The sequence below is a fragment of the Gossypium arboreum genome, chromosome 4, assembly GCF_025698485.1.
Source record: "Gossypium arboreum isolate Shixiya-1 chromosome 4, ASM2569848v2, whole genome shotgun sequence".
In the NCBI taxonomy this organism is placed as follows: Eukaryota; Viridiplantae; Streptophyta; class Magnoliopsida; order Malvales; family Malvaceae; genus Gossypium; species Gossypium arboreum.
Window position 1 is genome coordinate 118,502,532 of NC_069073.1, and position 20,191 is coordinate 118,522,722.

The 20,191-nt window shown below is 29.1% G+C and overlaps 1 protein-coding gene across 1 annotated transcript; it reads right to left on the minus strand.

Annotated features, from left to right (window-relative positions):
* Positions 1-304: 304 nt before the first annotated feature.
* On the minus strand, positions 305-2,599 carry LOC108458055 (uncharacterized). The gene is made up of 2 exons (XM_017757294.2): positions 1,857-2,599; positions 305-1,769 (listed from the first exon to the last, which is right to left on the minus strand). The coding sequence occupies exons 1-2, from the start codon at positions 2,322-2,324 to the stop codon at positions 822-824; spliced, it is 1,416 nt and encodes a 471-aa protein (XP_017612783.1). The 5' UTR covers positions 2,325-2,599; the 3' UTR covers positions 305-821.
* Between the last annotated feature and the right edge of the window lie 17,592 nt (positions 2,600-20,191).

A 20,191-nucleotide genomic window follows, 5' to 3' on the forward strand; every position in this document is an offset into this window, starting at 1 on the left:
CATTAAAGCTTTAATGATCTTACAAATAAGTGATTGGAAGAAACGATTATGGATTTCTTTTTTCGGTTGTAATTTAAGTATCCAGTACTGAAATAACCGATTTTTTTTGTTGTGGGTGTTCTTCAGTGTTATTTAAAGAAGTAAACAGTTAGTCATAAAATGTGCATTATTCTCATTAATGGGGATTAAACCCGGCCACATAATTAAGCAAGAGCAACTATCACATCATTGATTAATACAAATTTAAATTTAAGAAAATTGATGGAATCCCAACCATGTCAAAGAAGATTGAAGTCAAATAACATTTTAAAATTTATATAACATTTAACAATTAAGCATTAAATTAACAGATGAACATGGATTTTGTGTTTACATATTTGCTTTTCAATAGCAACCAACCAGAACACAGGTAATTCCATGTCATTTACCATATCCAACAACATCACTTTCAGACAAACAATGGAATCATAGAATCCAGAAACAGTAACATTAAAAACCAGAAAAATGACTGTCAAATTCTCAAACATGATTAGTAGCAGCATCCTTTTATACTGCCACAATATATTCATTAACCATTAGAGTTAGTGTGAAACTATATATATAAAGGTTAATAGGGCAGCTTCACAACCTAAAAAATATTAACCTCTGTTAGCTCGATCCCGAACCGGAATAACCCGAGCTCCGACACCGTAGTCGAATTCTGCATCGGAAGTATTAACAGAGGCAAAAAAACCAAAGTCGAAAAAAGAGACCTTCTAATGTGTCAGTGGACTGCACTAGTTACCAATATGAACAATTTGCCAAAGATGTGATTTTCCCACTCAGACTTCCATCTGCCAAATTGTGTTGCTAGCTGCGGCGAGCTTGGCACGTTGTGCTGCTAACACGATCCCGGTCTTTCCCTTTTCGTCTTGAGGGAGTTCGCAGGTTTCACCGATGGATCCGGACTTCAAATCACCTGGTGGGATAAAACAATCAAGCGAAAGGCCTGGTACATTGAAGGCAACCTCCTCGATCGTCCAAGCTTCTTCCATCTTTGTTTTAGTATGGCTCATTGCGACTTCCCCGAACCTGAAAAGTGTAACAACAGAACGACCGGAATGTGCTATCATGATACCTTCAACGGGTCGGTAATCATCGAGATATGAATCGATTGTGGTTTCCCAATAAACAGCATCACCGCCGTTAGATTGAATACGAGTCAGATGTGAGTCTTCGATGTGAACAAGAAGTCCAGTCTTCTGACTAAAGTAACCGAATAAAACATGCCTAATGATCTCCGCCGGGCCTTCACTCCTCGCCTTAAGCGTTTGCGGATCGGTACATAACTTGAGGATGAAGCAATCTTCACCGTTAACATTTTTTTCACCTATGCATCTTGCATCAGCAAACATACTAGCCGTAGTCCTCGGATCAAGACCCTGAAGGGCACGACGCAACGGTCGAACAGGTCCTTTCGCGGTATGACTACCGAGCCAAGGCGTATGCCGCCACACGAGCTTCCCGTTACATCCAGCACGAACCTTGCTACCACCGACTGCAAGTTCGACATACCACATGTCCGGATTCATTTGCCAAAGCACAAACCCGCCGGACTCCGCACCTTTAGAGCCGTTGCGATTCTTAACCGTCCTCGTTGCCGTTTCGTATTCACAAGCCACCATTTTAAGCTTCCCCATAGCGTAGGCATTCCGAATCGAGTTTTGCAACTTCTGCCCGCCGGAAGCCGCCGTGTATTGCTGCAATATGTACTGAGCAGAGGAAGTTTCCTGCATCATTACAATGGAATCAAAATAATAAGTAAATTAAAATGGATCTATCAGTAAAATAAAAAAAAATTAAAACAGGGGACTAACAATGGGAGTATCTTTGATGCTCAAATGAGGCAAAGGGTCGTTGCAGTTAACATGAACCGGAGCCAATGGTGCAGCCATAACCCCAAGCAACAATCTCAGATCAGACCTCTTATACGAAGCAGTAACGGAAGGGTTCCTCGATAACTGCCCCTTAACCCATTCTCCTATACCCGGCCCGACCCGTTTCGAGTCCCCGATTTCGACTCCGTCGGGATCAGGACCTTCCATGAGTGGAGCCAAAGCTTCCCCGACTGGCCTTAAGCTCCCGGATCTCGCGATCAATGGCTCCGGTTGCGCCACGTAACCGCCGCCACCGGCGTAGTACTGGTTACTGGTTTTCTTTCTCCGCAAGAGACCGGACATGGGTGAACCGGTTCTCGCCAGACTGTTGGACCGGGAACGGGAAGGTGAAAGCCCGCGAATCACATCTTCTTTGAGAGATGAGAAAAAACCTTGCTTTTTCTCCATTACAGCTCCTTTTTTTCCCTAAAAAATCCGAAAGAAAAAAAAAAGAAAACCCTTCGTTGATTATACAGTGAAATAAAGAAGCAAAAAACAATTAAAGGGTATTTTTATTAGATAAAAAAAAGAGAGCTTTGAAGTTCATTCATGGAGTTTAAGTGAGAAATATAGCGCAGAGCACTGAAGAAACTGGTTTTTTTTTAGAAAGAGAGTGTAAACGTCGCGACTTTTTAGAGAGCAACTTAAACGCAGTTTATTGATTATGTATTATTATTATTCTCAAAATTAACAATATTTTGTGAAAATATCTTTGTTATTCAAAATAATTGAATTATGAAAACAAGGGTTAATACAATCACATGTCCTCAAATTATGACCTAATTTTTAAATTGGTCCTATGTTTCAAAACGTTTCAATTGAATATCAATTAAGTCCTACCATATTAAATTCTAGTTAAATTATGACACAGAGCATATTCAAAATAAGTTAAATTGTTTATTTTTAAAACATGTTAGATCTTAATTATTTATATCGTACATAAACATGTGTTTATAATTTAATACAAGTAATTTTAAATATATACTCCATGTTATATTTTGGGGACAACGTTATAAATCTTTTTTAGGGTTCAAAGTACATAACCTATCTATTTTTATTTCAAAAAAAAATTAGTCTTTCTATTACGACTAAATTAGTTATATATCCCATTTTTTTTGGTAATTGGTCAAATAGGCTTTTTTTAAGATTTAGAGAAATATGTCGATTTTGGAGAGAGTGTGTGAAAGCGCATCTAGCTAAAAATATTTTCTAAAAATTTCAAAAAAAAAATTGTGTTACGAAAAGCTCACCAGCTGGACGAACTTTTTTGCCAACTATGCAAAAAACACATCCAATTGAACGCGCTTTTCATGTTCTCTAAAATCGGTTTATTTTTCTAAATATTCAAATAAATAGGGCGAATTAAATGGGAAAAAAAAGGGGCAATTTTAGCCATATTTTACAAGTCCTTTGGATAAATTTGATGTAGTAAACCAATTGTGTTTTTTCAGGAAGACATGTCATTGGAGGAATCGGACTTTGGAATGGCAACTGGCCAGTGACAGCATATATTGAGCAAAAAGGTTTTGCTGCGAGTACTCGCGCAAGTAGTTGCTAATTAGTCTCGCAAGCCGTGACGAATTTTATGTGGTTCGAAGACGCAAACAATAGTTGGAATTAGCCAATGGCTACTGCGCATGGTTAACACGTGGCGTAACAGTAGAGCGAGTAGAAGAAGAGAAAAGTCGAGGGAGTGGTGATAAGTATACAATTTTAGGAAAGATGACAGCATAATATTTAATTACTTATTGTTTTAAAAGTTACCGTAACTGTTTTAATTACAGAGAATGAAAGTGAACTCGTGAAACAACAAAATTAAAAATAACAGTTTGTTAATTACTATGGTAAAAGTATTATGGAGGATCATGTACTACGAGTGAGAATACATTTTGATTCTTTTATTCAAAAAAATAAATAATTTAATCCATATTTATTAAATCAAATGATAAATTAGTTCTTTCTGTTAAAAAATTTATCTATGTTAATAATTGTCATGGTTAACGAAATAACTAGGTAGTTACGCATGACGTGCTACGTGTACCTTATGTTAATATACAATGACTAGTTTTTAATAGTAAAAATAGATGGGAATTTCAACAGAATGACTTATTTGCTCTTTGATCTAATGTACAATGTCTAATTTGCCATTTTTTTGAATTGAAGAGGCAAAATGTAATCTAATTCCTAATATAATGGCCTTCATGGTACTTTTACTTACTTACTACTTATATTTATTTAGTTGAGTAGTAAAAATTTACTATTCTTCAAGTAAGGTTTTAGGTTGAAGTATCATCGATTGTCTTCTTATTTCGTTATTTTTTTAGTAAACTACATTCAATATCACTAATTTTTTAGTATGATTACATTTTGGTCACCAATTTTAAAAAAGTTACAAAATGGTCATTGAATTATTCGAAAGTTTTTATTTAATATTTTTTTGAAGTCCAACTATCAAGTTCCAAGTGACAATTCAACGATCGATACAATAGATCGCTACCCATTGATGAGTAGAAGAATATACCTCATATCCAAGTCGATCTTGCGGTCAGTGTTAGAGATCAAAGAAGAAAGTTGTTTGGATTTTGATTCACAAATTCATAACGTTCAGAGTTGTTTCATAAAAAAAAAAAAACTGAATTGTAGAACAAAACGAGAAAGAAAGCTTTCAATTGGTGTAGGTGATGCAAACAAAGAATGCCATATAACAATAATTTTAACAGCTCAATGAGTTAAATGAAAATTTTTTAATAGTTCAACGACCATTTTGTAACTCTTTATAGTTAGATGACCAAAACATAATTTTACTAATAGTAATAGTTTAGTGACCTTAAGTGTAATTCACCTTATTTTTTTAATAAATTTTAATCTCATTCTTGACTTTTGCTATTTCAAATAGGAGATTTTGAGTTTTTTAATCACATATTTTATTTTTTAATAGTAAATAAAATCCTCACACATGGGATGGAAGGTTTATTTAATTTTTCTTAATTTTAGAATTTTGACGTTTATTATTAATTTAGGTATTGTATAAAAAAAATTACGATTGGCATAGTAATGATGAAGTAATATATATATATATATATATATATAACGATTGAGTCTTAACTCTATTGGTATGATATTGTTACTAATACAAGAGGACGTGAGTTCTAGTGAAACACGTTATCCTTTTCATATGGATTAAATTTTAGTTCAATTGACATCATTATTATTACAATGATGATGAGAATATGGATTCAAATATACTTAAACACATATGATCCTTTTATTTAAGTGTTCAAAGATTGTCGATTGAGTTTTACCTCGATTGGCATGAGTATTGTTGCTAATGCAGGAGGGCGTGGGTTCGAGTGCGTTGGAGTGCATTATCATTCTATTTATGAGTTGGGGAGGAGCTATTGGTAATTCTAGGTATTGTGTCAAATAGAGGTGAACAAAACTTGATTTAATTAAAAAAAAATTGAAAAAAAAATTCAAATTTCAAGTTAATCAAATCAACCTGAATAAGTAATTTGAATTTCGAACGAGTTTAATTTTACAATTCAAATAACAGATTGGTGTAAATGCTCCTTTAGTCCCTGTCAATTTTGAAAATAAGCAAATTAGTTTTTTTCTCAACGAAAACTACAAAAAAATTCAAAATAATTTTAAAAATTCTAAATATTATAAAAATTCTAAAATTTATATATTTTACAAAAGTATAATAATATTAAAAAGATTCTAAAGAATATATAAAGAAAGTTTAAAATTTTCTAAAATAATAATTTTAGGATTTAAATAAGTTAATTAATGGTTCAAGTTTATCATACTAAAATATTTTATTTCTTTATTATTTTGCTTTTAAAAAGTTTTCAAATTTATGTACTTTAACACGAAAGTAGTTATAGTAAACAAGATTTTATTTGACATGTTTAATTTTTTTTATTTTTTAACTTAAAAATTTTCACTCGATTCGATTCAACTCAAATTCCATTCTACTCAACTCGATTTGAAAAAATTTCAAATCTAGTTAGGATGATAAAATAAGACATATCAACTCAATTAATTCAAATTTTTTCACTTCATTCAATCGAATGCTCACCCATAATGTCAAAAGGAACATATATAATCAAAATATATAACGAGATTGCTAAAAAAAAGTTGAAAGAGTTATGGATAATAATAAAAATTATATAAATTTTTTTATTTCTAAAAATATGTATTTGTCAATGGAATGAAGGATAACTAAATGCGCGTAAATGGAAAGGTTTTTTTTAAAAAAAATAGGAAAACGCGTTTTCCACTTTATTTTCGTTATAGTGCATACAGCCAACAGATACTCCCGCCACTTTTAGAAGAATAAATAATAAAAACATAATTTTATTTTTTCTATTTTAAAGTCATTTTATTTCTGTTAAAACGGGATTGAATTATTCTATCTGTTGATCAAAATATTAATTTGTAAAAATCAATTAAATGGGATAAAAGTTTTATTTAAATTAATTTAAATATTTAATTTAAAAGAATTGTTTATGTTTTATTATTATTTGTTTGGATAATATATATTTTAAAACAAATCAAATACGAATAAAGGCGTTGAACCGATTGACTAAATAATTATTTTAAATTGATACAAATTAAAAATCGAGACAAAAATAAATTGGTTTAATAAAATTTCTATTTTATTTTTAAAATATTTTTAATTAATTAATTCATTATTGTTGGTTTGATGATTGAACCGAATGAATTGGTTTAATAAAAATCAATGGTATGACATGTTCAATTATTAATCTAGTTGTTAAAATACTGAGTGTCATTTATATTTTTTAAGTTCAGGGAATAAAAATAGACCTAATTATCAAATTTAAATGTCAAAATAAACCAATAAAAATTCAGATACTAAAGTGAACTTATTTACTAAATTTAAGAGTAAAAAATTATATTATCCCTTATTTGTTTACTTTTTAATAATTTTTCTTACCTTTTTTTCTCTTTATTTCTAATTAAATTTTAAATTTTTTAAAATAATTAAATTTTTATTTTTTGTTATTTTTATCTAAATTCAGATTTATTTTCTTTTAATGTGGAGTCGTTCCCTGCTGGACGAGTGCTTTCTCCACAATAATGATAGTGGAGGGGGTTGGTACTTCAAATTTGGACGATTGGTAATAGTGTGACTGGGAGCCAAGGGTGGTGTTTTGTTGGATGTGTTGCTTTGTCCAAGTAAACCGTCGTTAGAGACGTGAACCTCTCTCGTCTACTATCAGGCACGACGGCAAGATTTTGCTTTGTCCAAGCAGACCGTCGTTGGAGATGTAAACCTCTCTCGTCTACTATCGGGCACGACGGCAAGATTTTTTTTACTCTAAAGTTGAACGTTTCAAAGGTTTTATTGATTTACAAGGATAGGACTCAACTGAGGTGGTTGGGCCTTCTTTCTATTTTACTCTGGTTGTGGAATTTTTTTTAATATTTTACTTATAGTTTGCCTATATCTTTATACGATGCGTTGTTTTTATTAATAAATAATTCGACCTTTTATTCAAAAATATATAATTTAATTAAAAATAGAAATGCCCCCAACGGAAGAGGAGCTTTCACAGCCGTAAGTAACGTGGTATGCAAAATTCTGTGGCACATATGTCATAATTAAAAGAGAATCTTCATATTGTATTAATTAATATTTACTGAGAATATTAATTAACAAATATATTATTAAATTAATGGGCAACACATATTTATTTATTTTATTTTTGTTTTTTGCTTTTGTTTGAATTGTTTGTTCGTCAGTAAATGAACTTTATTACATGTGATACTGAAGAGATTATAAATAAATTATGTGATCCCATAATTAACTATACCATTTTTAAAATTTCATTTCGGTGTATAAAATTATAAAAATTATAAAAAGTTACAATTTAGGGTTAGGGTAGCTATAATAAATATTAATAAATCCAAATACGATCACATGATATAAAGTAAATAATTAAATACAATATATAAAATAAATAATTAAACGTAATGATATTATACAACAAGGCATAATGATATATTTGGTACTCTAATTTTATAAAAAAATCATTTTAATTATCTATTTTATTTTTTATTTTTTTTAGTCATTAAACTTTTGTTTTTTGTCAAATCACAGTAAAATAGATGGAAAAGTTAATGTTTTTTTTGCTTTGCTGGCGTGGCATACACGTGGATTGTCACATAGATGATACGTCGGTATTTAATAATTTTTTAAAATTTAAAAATTTAAAAAAAATATGAAAATTATTTTTAAACATTAAATGCAAATTCAACGGCTAAAAAAGTGAAAAATTAAATAGAGAACTTAAATGATTTTTTTAGACTTTAAGGGCAAAAAAATTTATTATGCCAACATACAATTTATAATATTTTAAATATAATTTTAACACATAAGAATAAAACGAATATAATAGAAATATAAAACTTATATTAAATGTGATAAAATGAGAGAAGGGGTGATTCGCTAAACTTCATTAGACCTATTTATGGGTAGGTTATTTGTCCAACTTCGAAGACTTACCCGAAATTTGAAAAGGTTCGAGTAAAAATATCTAGTTCAAAAAATAGGTTTTGGTAAAAATTAATCCCGTTTAAAGGATGGGCCAAGTTTGGACTTAAACATTTAAGTCCCAAGCTCAACCTAGCCTGATTTTAAATTTGTAATATTTTATATCATGTTATTTATAACACATAAAATATTAAATCTACTATAATATAAACATTAAAATTTGTTAAAATGAATATATATAAAATCTTAATAAATAAAAATTATAATTATTAAAATTAAATTAAAAATAATATAAATATAATTTTTAAAATATATATTAAAATTAATAAGTCTAAAATTTGAATATTAAGCAAATAGTAATCATTCAAACATATCTTTCTTTTAGGTACCTTTAGGGGGGGAAAGGAAAAATAAAGACAAGAGAAACTTGTCCATTATAGTGAGGTTTCAAAGTCATTCAACATTGGGTTGGAAAGATTTTTATTTCTTTTTGACCCTTTAATTTAAATAATTTGTGGGTAAGTCCTACATATATAGGCACCAGGCAGCTTTGTTTGACAATTATATTTTTATTTTTGCTTTTAAATTAAATTGGATTTGTTTTGATTTTTTTATAACCAACCACTATAAGCAAGAGGACAATATTGTCTATTCAAATTTGCATTAATTTATACTTTGATGGATACATCTCATAAATAAAATATGTTATTGGAAATTAATATTTTTTTCAATTTTTAAATAAGAAAATAAACAAATTTTATTACACTTAAATCTAAATTCTCTTGCATGAATAACAATATCGATAGTAACTGAATTAAGATTCAATCAACAATTCATTACACACAAAACAACGGGATTGAGGGCACTATTCCTAGCAACGAAAAGCCCAACAAGGGGTGGTCAAGTGCTCGGAGTAGAAACTTGAATCTTCGAATAAGGCAACCCTATAGTGATGATCATCGGCTGAAAAAGACCCATTAACAGGCTGAGTAACACCCACGGTTGAAGAAGATCATCACTAACAATTATTCTTTTCTCCTGCACTAATCATAGAGATGCTCATATGTTGGATAGAATCATGATTTAGAAGCTATTTTATTTCATTAAATCAAGACGGTTCGAATTTTTGCCATCTATGAATGTGACTATAAGATAAGTCTAATCAACTCCAACATAGGGTTTGTTTTTAAATATTTTATAGTCTTTTGTTGACTAATTAGGGTTATGTTGAAAAAGGAAATTTTGAAAAAAAATCAAATAGGATATAGTTTTAAAAGTAGTATGAGAATATTATGTTAAATTTTTATATTAAAATAAGGGAATTATAAAAATTATCTTAACCATTTATTTAATTATTTTTGTCTATTTAACCCTTAAATTTCTATTTTATCAAATCACCCTAAAATAAATAAAAAGTTAATGTTTGTTAATTTTACTGACATGTTATTACGTTAGCATTTAATTAATCTTTTAAAATTATTTTTAAAGTATAAAATATTTTATATTTTTAATAATTTTAATTTTTTAAAAAATAATTAAATCTTGATATGTCATCTATGTGACAATCCACGTGTATGTAAGGTAAGCAAAGTTAAAAACATTAACTTTTTAATTCGTTTTGAGATGATTTGACAAAAAAATTGAATGAAAAACTACAATAATCTTTTTAATAAAGTTGAAAGGCCAAATAAATATTTGGAAAATAAGAATTTGACTGTGGTAGTTTAATGATTCTTTTCACATTGACATTAATCCATGAAATAAAAGAGACTACCGCATTGCAAGCTTCTTCTTCTTTTTTAAATTTTAAAAAATTATTTTGCACTCAATTTTATAAAAGAAAAAATTAGTTATTTATTTAATTTTTATATATTTTAATTTTAAATTTATGTTATTTATCAAATTACTTTAAAATTAGTGAAAAGGTTAACACATGTTAATTTTACTGAAGTGTTATACATGTGGATGTCACGTCAATAATTAATTAATTTTTAAAATTATAAAAATATTTTAAAAAATTAAAATTATTAAAAAGTATAAACATATTTCTTTTATTTTTAAAATAATAATTAATTACTGACATGACATACACATAAATTACCATATCAACAAAATTATCAAATGTAAATATTCTATTTATTTTGAATAATTTAACAAATAACACAAATTTAGGATTAAGCTTTTTCTACCTGCTTTTACTGTCATTGAAGTTTGTATCAATTGGTACTTTGGTATATATTTTTAATCCTTAACAATTTTAGGTATAATTAAATTGGCTTAATTAGTAAGCCTTTTTTATTATTATTTAATTATTAATTTAATCTAAAGTAAAATTGATACTTGAAAATAACCTCTGAAACTAATGGTATAGTCATCAATACAAATAAATTTTATTATTTTAAAGGCAATAATCAAGCCCATAATGTATTGGACTTCGGCCCAGTCAACAATCAAGCTCGCAAGGCCTCGAAAGTAAAATACCACTATAAGCCATGAGACGATGAAAAATGGCTTTATTTGTAAATTAGCCCTTGAAGTATATCACAATTCATAAATTAGTTCCGAAAGTTTTTTTTTTGTCAAAAGTGATGTCTGAATTATCGAATTTGTTGATGTTTTCAAAACTAGAACGGTGGTTGGACCAGTAAAACTAACAACTCTTGATCCAATTGTCCAATTTAAAAAAAAAATTAGAAAAATAAATAACGAAATAAAAAAATATAAACACAAACAAATAACAATAATGAAAAAAGCATTAATTAAACATTCTAAATTCAATCCAAACATTAACGTTTCTAAATTGACACATAATTTTTTGAGAGGTAATTCTCTCTTTTTAAGATGATGTAATGCCAAAAAAATCATGTTATATGTAATTGAGGCTTTATAGATTTATCTTTATTCATCATCAATTAGAAATTAGTTACTTGAGTATTTACACATGTTTACTTTACCAGATAATCAAAGTCCAATTAACCTTAACCGTCGTAGATCATATTAATTAGGGTTAACATTTTTTATAGTAAATAATAACATGTAGTTATTCTTATTTTACTACGACATTGCATATTATCCATTAATTAAGTCTTTCTAATGTTGAATGCAAGGACCCAAGAGATAAATGATAAAAAATTTTCAACCCCAAGTATAGGCAAACATATTAGGCTTTCTTTTAGTAATAGTTTTGTATGTACTTGTAGTTGATGATTGATCAACAAAGGGGAGATAAAGAGGTTGATTCAACTGGAGTATTAAAGGAGAGAAGGGAATGGAGCTAAGGAAAGGAGAGGAAGATTGTGTGCTAGGGTAAAATGCTCAAGGTTGCTGAAAGAGAGAGAAGGATACTTTGCTCACCGAGTCATGGGATATTTATAGTGAGAAGGCCCATTTGCTTGGTGGTGGCTTGTTAGTGTGGTTCTTCAAGTGTTAGATCTATTATGAGTTGGTTGTTGATAAGCAAGGGCTTTCTCTAACATTCCCTTTGCTAAGATAGTATAAGATTGTTATAAGTAAGTATCTGTTACTAGCGAGGGACCTAATTGAGGTTTGTTATTAGCGGGTGGCCTGATAGAGGTGTGAAATATGCAAGTGGTTGGTTAATGGATGACCACTCGGGTGGTACAAGACAAAGAGCTATCTGTGGGTGCTTCTGAGGTCGCATCTCTCGTTGCCACGTGTCCAAGCCAGAAAAAGAGTATAAAAATATTATATAAAGAAATTTGTAACTTAGCTAAGTAGGATAACATCCTAAGACTATTTATCATGAAGCTAATTATGCAACAGATTTCATATCGTCAATGTCAAATGGTGAGGACTTCATTTTATATAAAGTCTCGTGATTTTGATCTTTCAAATTAATACATAACTTTAAGAGATGATGGTTATCTCTTTTTAAAAGATGAAAAGTCAAAAAAATCATATTATTTGTAATTTGAGAATCATAACCCTAATATTCAATTTTACAAAATTACCTTAATTTCTAATTACCTTAATTAACCGTAATCTTTCAAATGTTAAATACATGGTGACCTAAGAGGTAAATAAACAAATATTTTCAACCACAAAAATACAATTAATTAGAAGCTGGAACAGGGGCGGAACTAAGGGGCCTGGCCCCCTAAAATGAAAAATTTTCGATTTAGACCTTTTAAAACTTTTAGAATTTTAAATTAATAAAGGTAAAATTATCCTTTGCCCCCTAAAAATGATAAAAATACGATTTAATCCTCTAAAAATTATAATGGTATAGGATATTAAAATAATAAAATCGCATTTTACTATCGTAAAAATTATAATTTAATTTCAACCCCTACAAAAATTTTCTGGTTTCACCCTGAGCTGGAATCATTTTTTTTATATAGCTTTCTTTTACTAATATTTTATGACTTTATGTGTTATATAAAATGTTTTCTTTGTTATTTTTAATTTATATATTAAAAAAAACATGATGAAAGATTAAATTATTAAATCTTCTTACATGTTATTCAGCTTATGCATGCATGCTTCTATATATAAGCAATACAAAGTGTTGATTTTTCTCAAGTTAAATTTGATCAAAGCTTGGCCTAATCATGATTCCTCTTGTGGTCGGTGTTCTTCTTCAATTGTTGGTGACTGCATTCATTTCCTCCAGTGGAGATACCACCGGAGACGTCTGTCGGTTACCATCCAATGCATGTAGTTATAGTGGGAAAATATAACTGTTAACAACTTTTTCTCTGTTATCCTCAGAAACAAAGCTGCTCTCACCGGCGGTAGTGGGAAGGTCATTAATAGTGGCCCCAACGATCGTATCTTCATATACTACTCCGATCATGGTGGTCCCGGAACGCTTGGTTAGTACCATACATATCTAAATCCTAAACTGTAAACCCTATATCTTTATGGTGTTAATCCAGGGATGCATGACAAGATTCATCTTTACGCTGACCAACTTATCCAGGGAAGTATGTTGGAGGATATTCTTCCCCAAGGTTTGAATATCTATGCGACCACCGCGGCGAACAAAGAAGAGAGTAGCTGGGCAACCTATTGTCCTGGAGGTCATCCAAGTCCTCCCCCAGAGTATTAAAACCTGTTTGGGAGACTTATACAGTGTTTCTTGGTTGGAAAACTGGTATATATGCAACCATACTCATCTTATACATATATAAAACTCACTTCATATCATCTTCAGCTTCCTGTTTCTTTTGTGCAGTGAAGCAAATGACTTGCAGAACGAGACTTTGCAGCAACAATATGAAAGTGTATGGTTTTAGAAAACTCTATCTATTTCTGTCCAAATTAAAATTAAGGGTAAACTACACTGGTAGCCACCCAATTATTAATAAATTTATTTTTTGGTCACTAACTTGGCAGTTTTTAAAATTGGCATTAGCAATTTTAACTTTCAATATTTATAAATTATGTCAATTTAGTATCTATTCTAAAAAGTTTAAACCTAAACTCATTGTCTAGTTTGGTTTTTTTTTGTGAAAATGAGGGTTAATTTTAAAAGAATGAGAAAATATGAAAATTATTATCTTGAATTTTTTAGTGTTTTTTGATAATTTTTTTTAGTTTTTTAGGTGAAAAGGATCACAAAAAAAGCAAAATTGCAACATAAAAAAATATATTTTTTAGCTCAATCAATTGATAGCAAAATGGAGTAATAAAAACCCTAGCTCATGTCTGCTTGACGGAGCTACAAAAACAACAGTACAACCTACAAAGAAATATAACAGCAAAAAAAATTATTACACAATGTTTAAATGTGGAGGGTTATATTTTTTTTAGAATTAAGACTAAATTAACACAATGTATAAATGTTGATGGTTAAAATTGCTATTATGTTAATTTTAAAAGCTACCATTACTAGCTAGTTAGTGACCAAAAAAGATAAAATTGAATACCTAGGTGACCATTTTGTAACTTTTCAAAATTGAATGACAAAAAAAAAAAAAGAAATTTACTAATAGTTGAGTGACTATTTTGTAAATTTTATAGTTAAGTTACAAAAATTAAAATATTAATAATTGTATAACTATTAAAGCCGTTTACCCTAAAGTTTATATATTAGTGTTGAGATGGGGTTTATTATGCAATGATTATCTCTCCTTATACTTCGGTGCAAATGCTAAATTCAAATTCCTTGACGACGACGAAGATGACCACTAGCAGCCACCAACAGGTGTTCTTGAGCAGCGTGATGCCGATCTTATCTATTTTTTGGAAAAGGTTTGTGCCCCAGAAACGACACAGCAGGGCAACCTCTTGTTGATGATTGGAACCTTAGGGAAATGGTAATATTCTCCATTCTGAGCCTCATTTTTTGTCGCTTTATTTGTTTTTTTGCTGCTATTGCTGCTTAAGAAGATGCTCTGTTGTGTTGGACCTACACAGGTGACATTCTTTGAGATACACTATAGAAAGCTAGCCCAGTATGGGATGAAACACATGCTTTCCTTTGCAAACATATGCAATGCTGGAATTCGGACGGAGCAGATGGTTGAGGCATCGGCAGAAGCTTGTGCCGGCATCCATTCCGATCATTGAAGCTCTCTTCAGAAAGGGTTCGGTGTAGAAAATTTTGTTCATATGGTTTAATATTAACACTGAACCTTGCTGCTTAGTTTATATTCTCTAAATTCAAATACAAACACTCCAAAATAATTTCATGCTAAATATTATAACTCTTATTCTTATTTTTAAGAAGTAATTAAAAAAATAGTAATTTTCTTTTAAAAATTTTAAATCCTAAAACCTTAAAAAATATATTTATTATTTTGACCCTCAACCTAATAAGAGATTAAGAAACAGAAACTAAAAAGAAAATTTAAAATTAATAAGAAGCAAATGGACTAAAATGAGAAAAAGAAGATATATTGAGTGTGAGTTGTGATGGAAAGTATATTGCACTCACAAAGTGGAGAATTGAGGTAATAGTTATCATGGCCCGAGAAGCATGAAGAAACAAATAGATAACTGCAAGAACAAGGGGGCAATGGTTACTAGAATTGTCACTGCAATGAACACAGTAAACCATAAGCAAATTGTTTACCTAATTTGGTTTCTTTATGTCTATGGTAAGGGCGAGCCAGCCATATATATTTGTAATTTTTAAAGGATTAAATCAAATTTTTATCATTTTTAAAGAGTAAAGTGTAATTTTATCATTACTAATTTAAAATTTTCTAAACCATAAATGGGTTTAAATAGAAAATTTTTCATTTTAAGGGGACCGGGTGGTTTAAGTCCTAATACACTCTACTTTAGCAATATCACATTTGTACCTAAAGATCTAGATCTCCTTTCCTTAAGTTTTCTTTCTAAAAGTTTAGGTTGTAAACCAAGTAAAATATTGTTTACATTGTCAATGTACTCACAATTACAAATCCATTAATGAACAGATAAGTGTTAAAATTCTCTACACGTAACTTAAATAAATCTCCTTCTATATATAATGATTTCGACTTAATAACATATTAAATTAATTACAATTAATAGCATATGCCTAGAATTATAGCTCAATGATATTTGTTCCAAAATATTGCCAATAACAAATAAGGCCAGTGAACATTACTTGTGGCACTGCTCACAATGACTATCTCAATCAAGCAGATAACCTATCTTCCCCTTATTATATAGACTACTCAGAATGTCAGGAAAAGGGAGATTCGGGTATACAAAACAATAACACAAATCCTTACCACTTTCTATTCTCTATTACCAATTTCCTTTCTCTAAAAAGAATATACTCAACAAGTCTTAGTACGACTTTGGCGATGTAAACCGCCTTAGATCATCAATCCCAAACCATGCATCAATAAATACAAACATTACAATCACAAATATTTTACTATATCATACAGGAGCTAGCGAAGCAAAAAAAAAAATAATTTAGGGATAAAAATTATATTATAATTTTTACGATAGTAAAAATATAATTTTATTATTTTAATAGTCTATATTTTTATAATTTTAAAAGATTATATTAAATTTTATCATTTTAAAAGGGTTAAAGTATAATTTCACTTTTACTAATTTAAAAATTAAAAACTTTAGTTAATGTACAAACAAGAAGAATCAAAATAAGAAGTGAGGAGCTAACCTTAAAATGAAAAATTTTCTATTTATATTTCTTTATAATTTATAAAATTTTAATTTAGTAATAGTAAAATTATATTTTGGACCCTTTAAAATAATAAAAAAATTAATTTAATTCTTTAAAAATACAAATATATAATCTATTAAAAGCCTGAAATTACATTTTTTCTATAGTAAAATAAAAATTCAATTCCGACCCCTCCTCAAAATTTTTTTTTTCCTGATTTCGCCCTAATGTAGACTATCGTTGAGGGAAAAAAAAGGATAAACTAATTTGCCTGAAATTATTGCAACTCCAACATATGTTTCCAAGCTTGGTGGTCATGGAGCGGTCATGGAGGCGAGCCGCCAACAGCTATATATACACAGCTTTTGCCAATAATATTAGCAGGTCGGTGTTGTGGGATTTTTCCGACGTGTACGGCAGGGTGGAAGATGTTTACATTGCCTACAAATCCAAAAAAAGAGAAGTACACTGACACGACTTTTGCTTTTATCAGATACAAACATGAATATGAACTATGGATGGGTTATCAGAATGGGGAACAACAGGAAAATAAATGGTTTATCTGTCAGAGTCTCCAAAGCAATGTATAATCCAGACGGTAAGTCAAATCTATCAGGAAACAAGTTGTCTTCTCTCCTGAACAAGATGAAAATGCTATATAATGTTTCCCTAGAACTGTGCAAAGATGTCTATGGAAGCAAGGAGGCTTCAAAAGGTGAGTCAATCCAGTTCGTGATGGAATGGTTAAAAAGCTGCACAGTTGGAAAGACTAAGATGATGTATAGCCCCCAGTTAGTTCAACAAGCAATGGATTCTGATGAGATTTGCTGTAAAATATGTCTATGGTGGTGGGCTATCACATTTAGTGATTTTTTTTTTGTTAGAAATAAATATAATGGTAAAATAAAAAATCTTTGAGTTAAAATTATTCTTGGATTATTCATTTTTCAACATTAATAATTTATTTTTACTCGTAATTTTTTTGAAAATGTATTCACGTAAAATTTATGTATTTTTTTCTTTGTAATCATTTTATCGCCATTATCAACATTTATTATAACATCTTGAAATATTAGATTTATGGGGCGATCTTGATAAAAATTATTTTGGAAAGTCCTTCAACTTTGTATTATTTATTTATTAAGGATATAGCAAATTATGAGGCATTAATGGTACATAAAATTTATTTATCAATAGTGTATCAAATATAACTTTTAAATAAGTGTCATATAAAATGTAAAAACTTATTCAGTTGCTTTATATAATCAACCAAATGTTGTTTTTATTGATTATAAAATACATTTTATTTTTATTTATATAAAATTTAAATCTTAATCCCTTGAATCGTAAACTTGAAAATATATTATCGAGTTAAGTTCACTTAAACCTCCAACTTATAAAACCTGCAACATTATTATTGTCAAATGAAAATACTTTAAAACCTTAGTAATGTGTTTGGTTGAAATGTAATAGGGTATGCATTCCACCCTTATTCGTTAGGCTTACTATTTTTAATTATTTAGTTTAGATCTAATCATGAGTAGGATCATGTTTGATGTAAATTTTAAATTTATTTTCTAGACCTAAGTACGACCTGAAAAATGAATCTAAAATTCTATTCAAATCCGATCAAAATTAAAAATATTAAACCCATACCCAATTCAACTCGCTCGTATTTAAAAAAAATTAGATTATTTTTTATATATAAATAAATTTAAAAATATAATACATCAAATACGCTAAAAACATTAAAATATATTTTTTCCAGTACATTAAAAATATATTAATAATGAAATGATAGCAAAACGACAACAAAATAGGACTAACCCAAACCAAAAAATCTTACCTAAGGCCTAGTTCGTTTAGAAAAATGATCTCTTTTTTTTTTCAAACCCATTTTTCGATATTATATTTTTGTCCAAACTTTTCCATTTAAATTTATTTTTCAAATCTATACTTCTGTTAAAACTTCTTACTTTTCGAACAGAAATTCAGGCTTCCGTTGCCATTCTTTACCCCACCCAAAGAATGGCCTATTGAGGGCACCAAGGAATAGCCTTTATCATCTAATTGTAATGGTGTCCTCTAAACTACAGAGAAATTTCTTTGGGAATTTTTTCCTTTCTTTCTAAGGATTTACTCTCATGGAAATATCCATCAACAAATTTCTTTTCTTTCAATCCTTTTTCATTGGGTTTCCTTTGTTTATTTATTTTATTGTATGTTGAACAAAATCATAAATTTAAAACAAGGTTTGAAAGTGTTCTCTTATTTTCTGAAAATAAAAAGAGAAAAACATTAAGTAGAAGATGCAATAAAGAGATGTGAGAGAGGGTTTGAAGCTTACTTTAGATAGACAATTCGGAAAGATCTCAATTTAAATGGACAATCTTGACACTGTGAATGCTATTTAAGAGGGTTCTTTTAGAAACTCTAATTCTGCGCTTGTTAGAAGAATTCATTATATCTTGAAAGTGGCTAAGCAGTGAAAAATTCATCATATTTCTCGGGAAGAAAGCACAATCCAAGACAATGTTGTCAAGATAGTTTGTAACAGAAGTCTAGGATTAAGATTGTTTGAGGATCCCTTGGGAGCTAGTTAATTGTTTTGTATTTTCTATCTTTTCAACAAAAAATAAAGGATAGATTAAAATAATGAGAGAAATTTTTTAATATTATTTACAAGTATATTTAATAATAAAATATATTATTTTAATGTAAAGTGTTAAATATTAGTAAATATTAAATTTAAAATATTATCTTTAGATAAATTCTTTTAATAATATTTTATTGAATAAATTAAAACAATAATAAATTTATTTTGTAAACAAATTTTTATTTGTAATAAGGATAAAGAAGTCGTGGACCAAATAACCTAATGTCTATTACATTTTTATTCCATTTCCATTGCAGAATTATTACATTTTTACTCTATTTAAATTTCAGCGAACCAAATGTGGGATAGACATAAAAGTGTTCATGGGCTGGGCTGAGTTCAGGTCAGACCCATGCAAGATATTTAGATCAATTTTTCAATCTCGGGCTCAACCCAAAAATGAACTTACTTTTTGTCTAAATCCGATCCAATGATAAATCCAGACCCAACTTGGCCGGTCCATATTTAATTTTTAAGATTAATTTTATTTACATTTAAAAAACACTAAATGCACAAAAAAGATTAAAATAAAAATTTTCTAATACCCTAAAAATATATTAAAAAGTAGTTATATTGAAAAACACTACTATAAATATAATAAATATTTTATTATATTAAAATTCATTTAGTGTTTATTCTTTTATACACATAAAAGATATAAAAATGACAAAATATATTCAAAATAATATAATATAATTTATAAATATTTTTTTAATAAATTATAAAAGAAGAATAAAACTCTAATAACAATACAATTAGCGACTCAAACTCAAATCACATCTAAAACAGTTAACGCCTATCTATTAGATCAACATATGAGATTAATATTTTAATCATTACCATCAACTCTATTATGCTTAATATATATTATTATAGATTCCAAGTTTGCGACCCTCCTTGACCAAGATCCTCGCCTCGGGACTAGCTAGAAAAGAAAATGAAAAGTGGACAAGTAAAAGGACATGGTTGTAAATGGTGAAGTGGTGTATGTACTAAAATAAAGTACG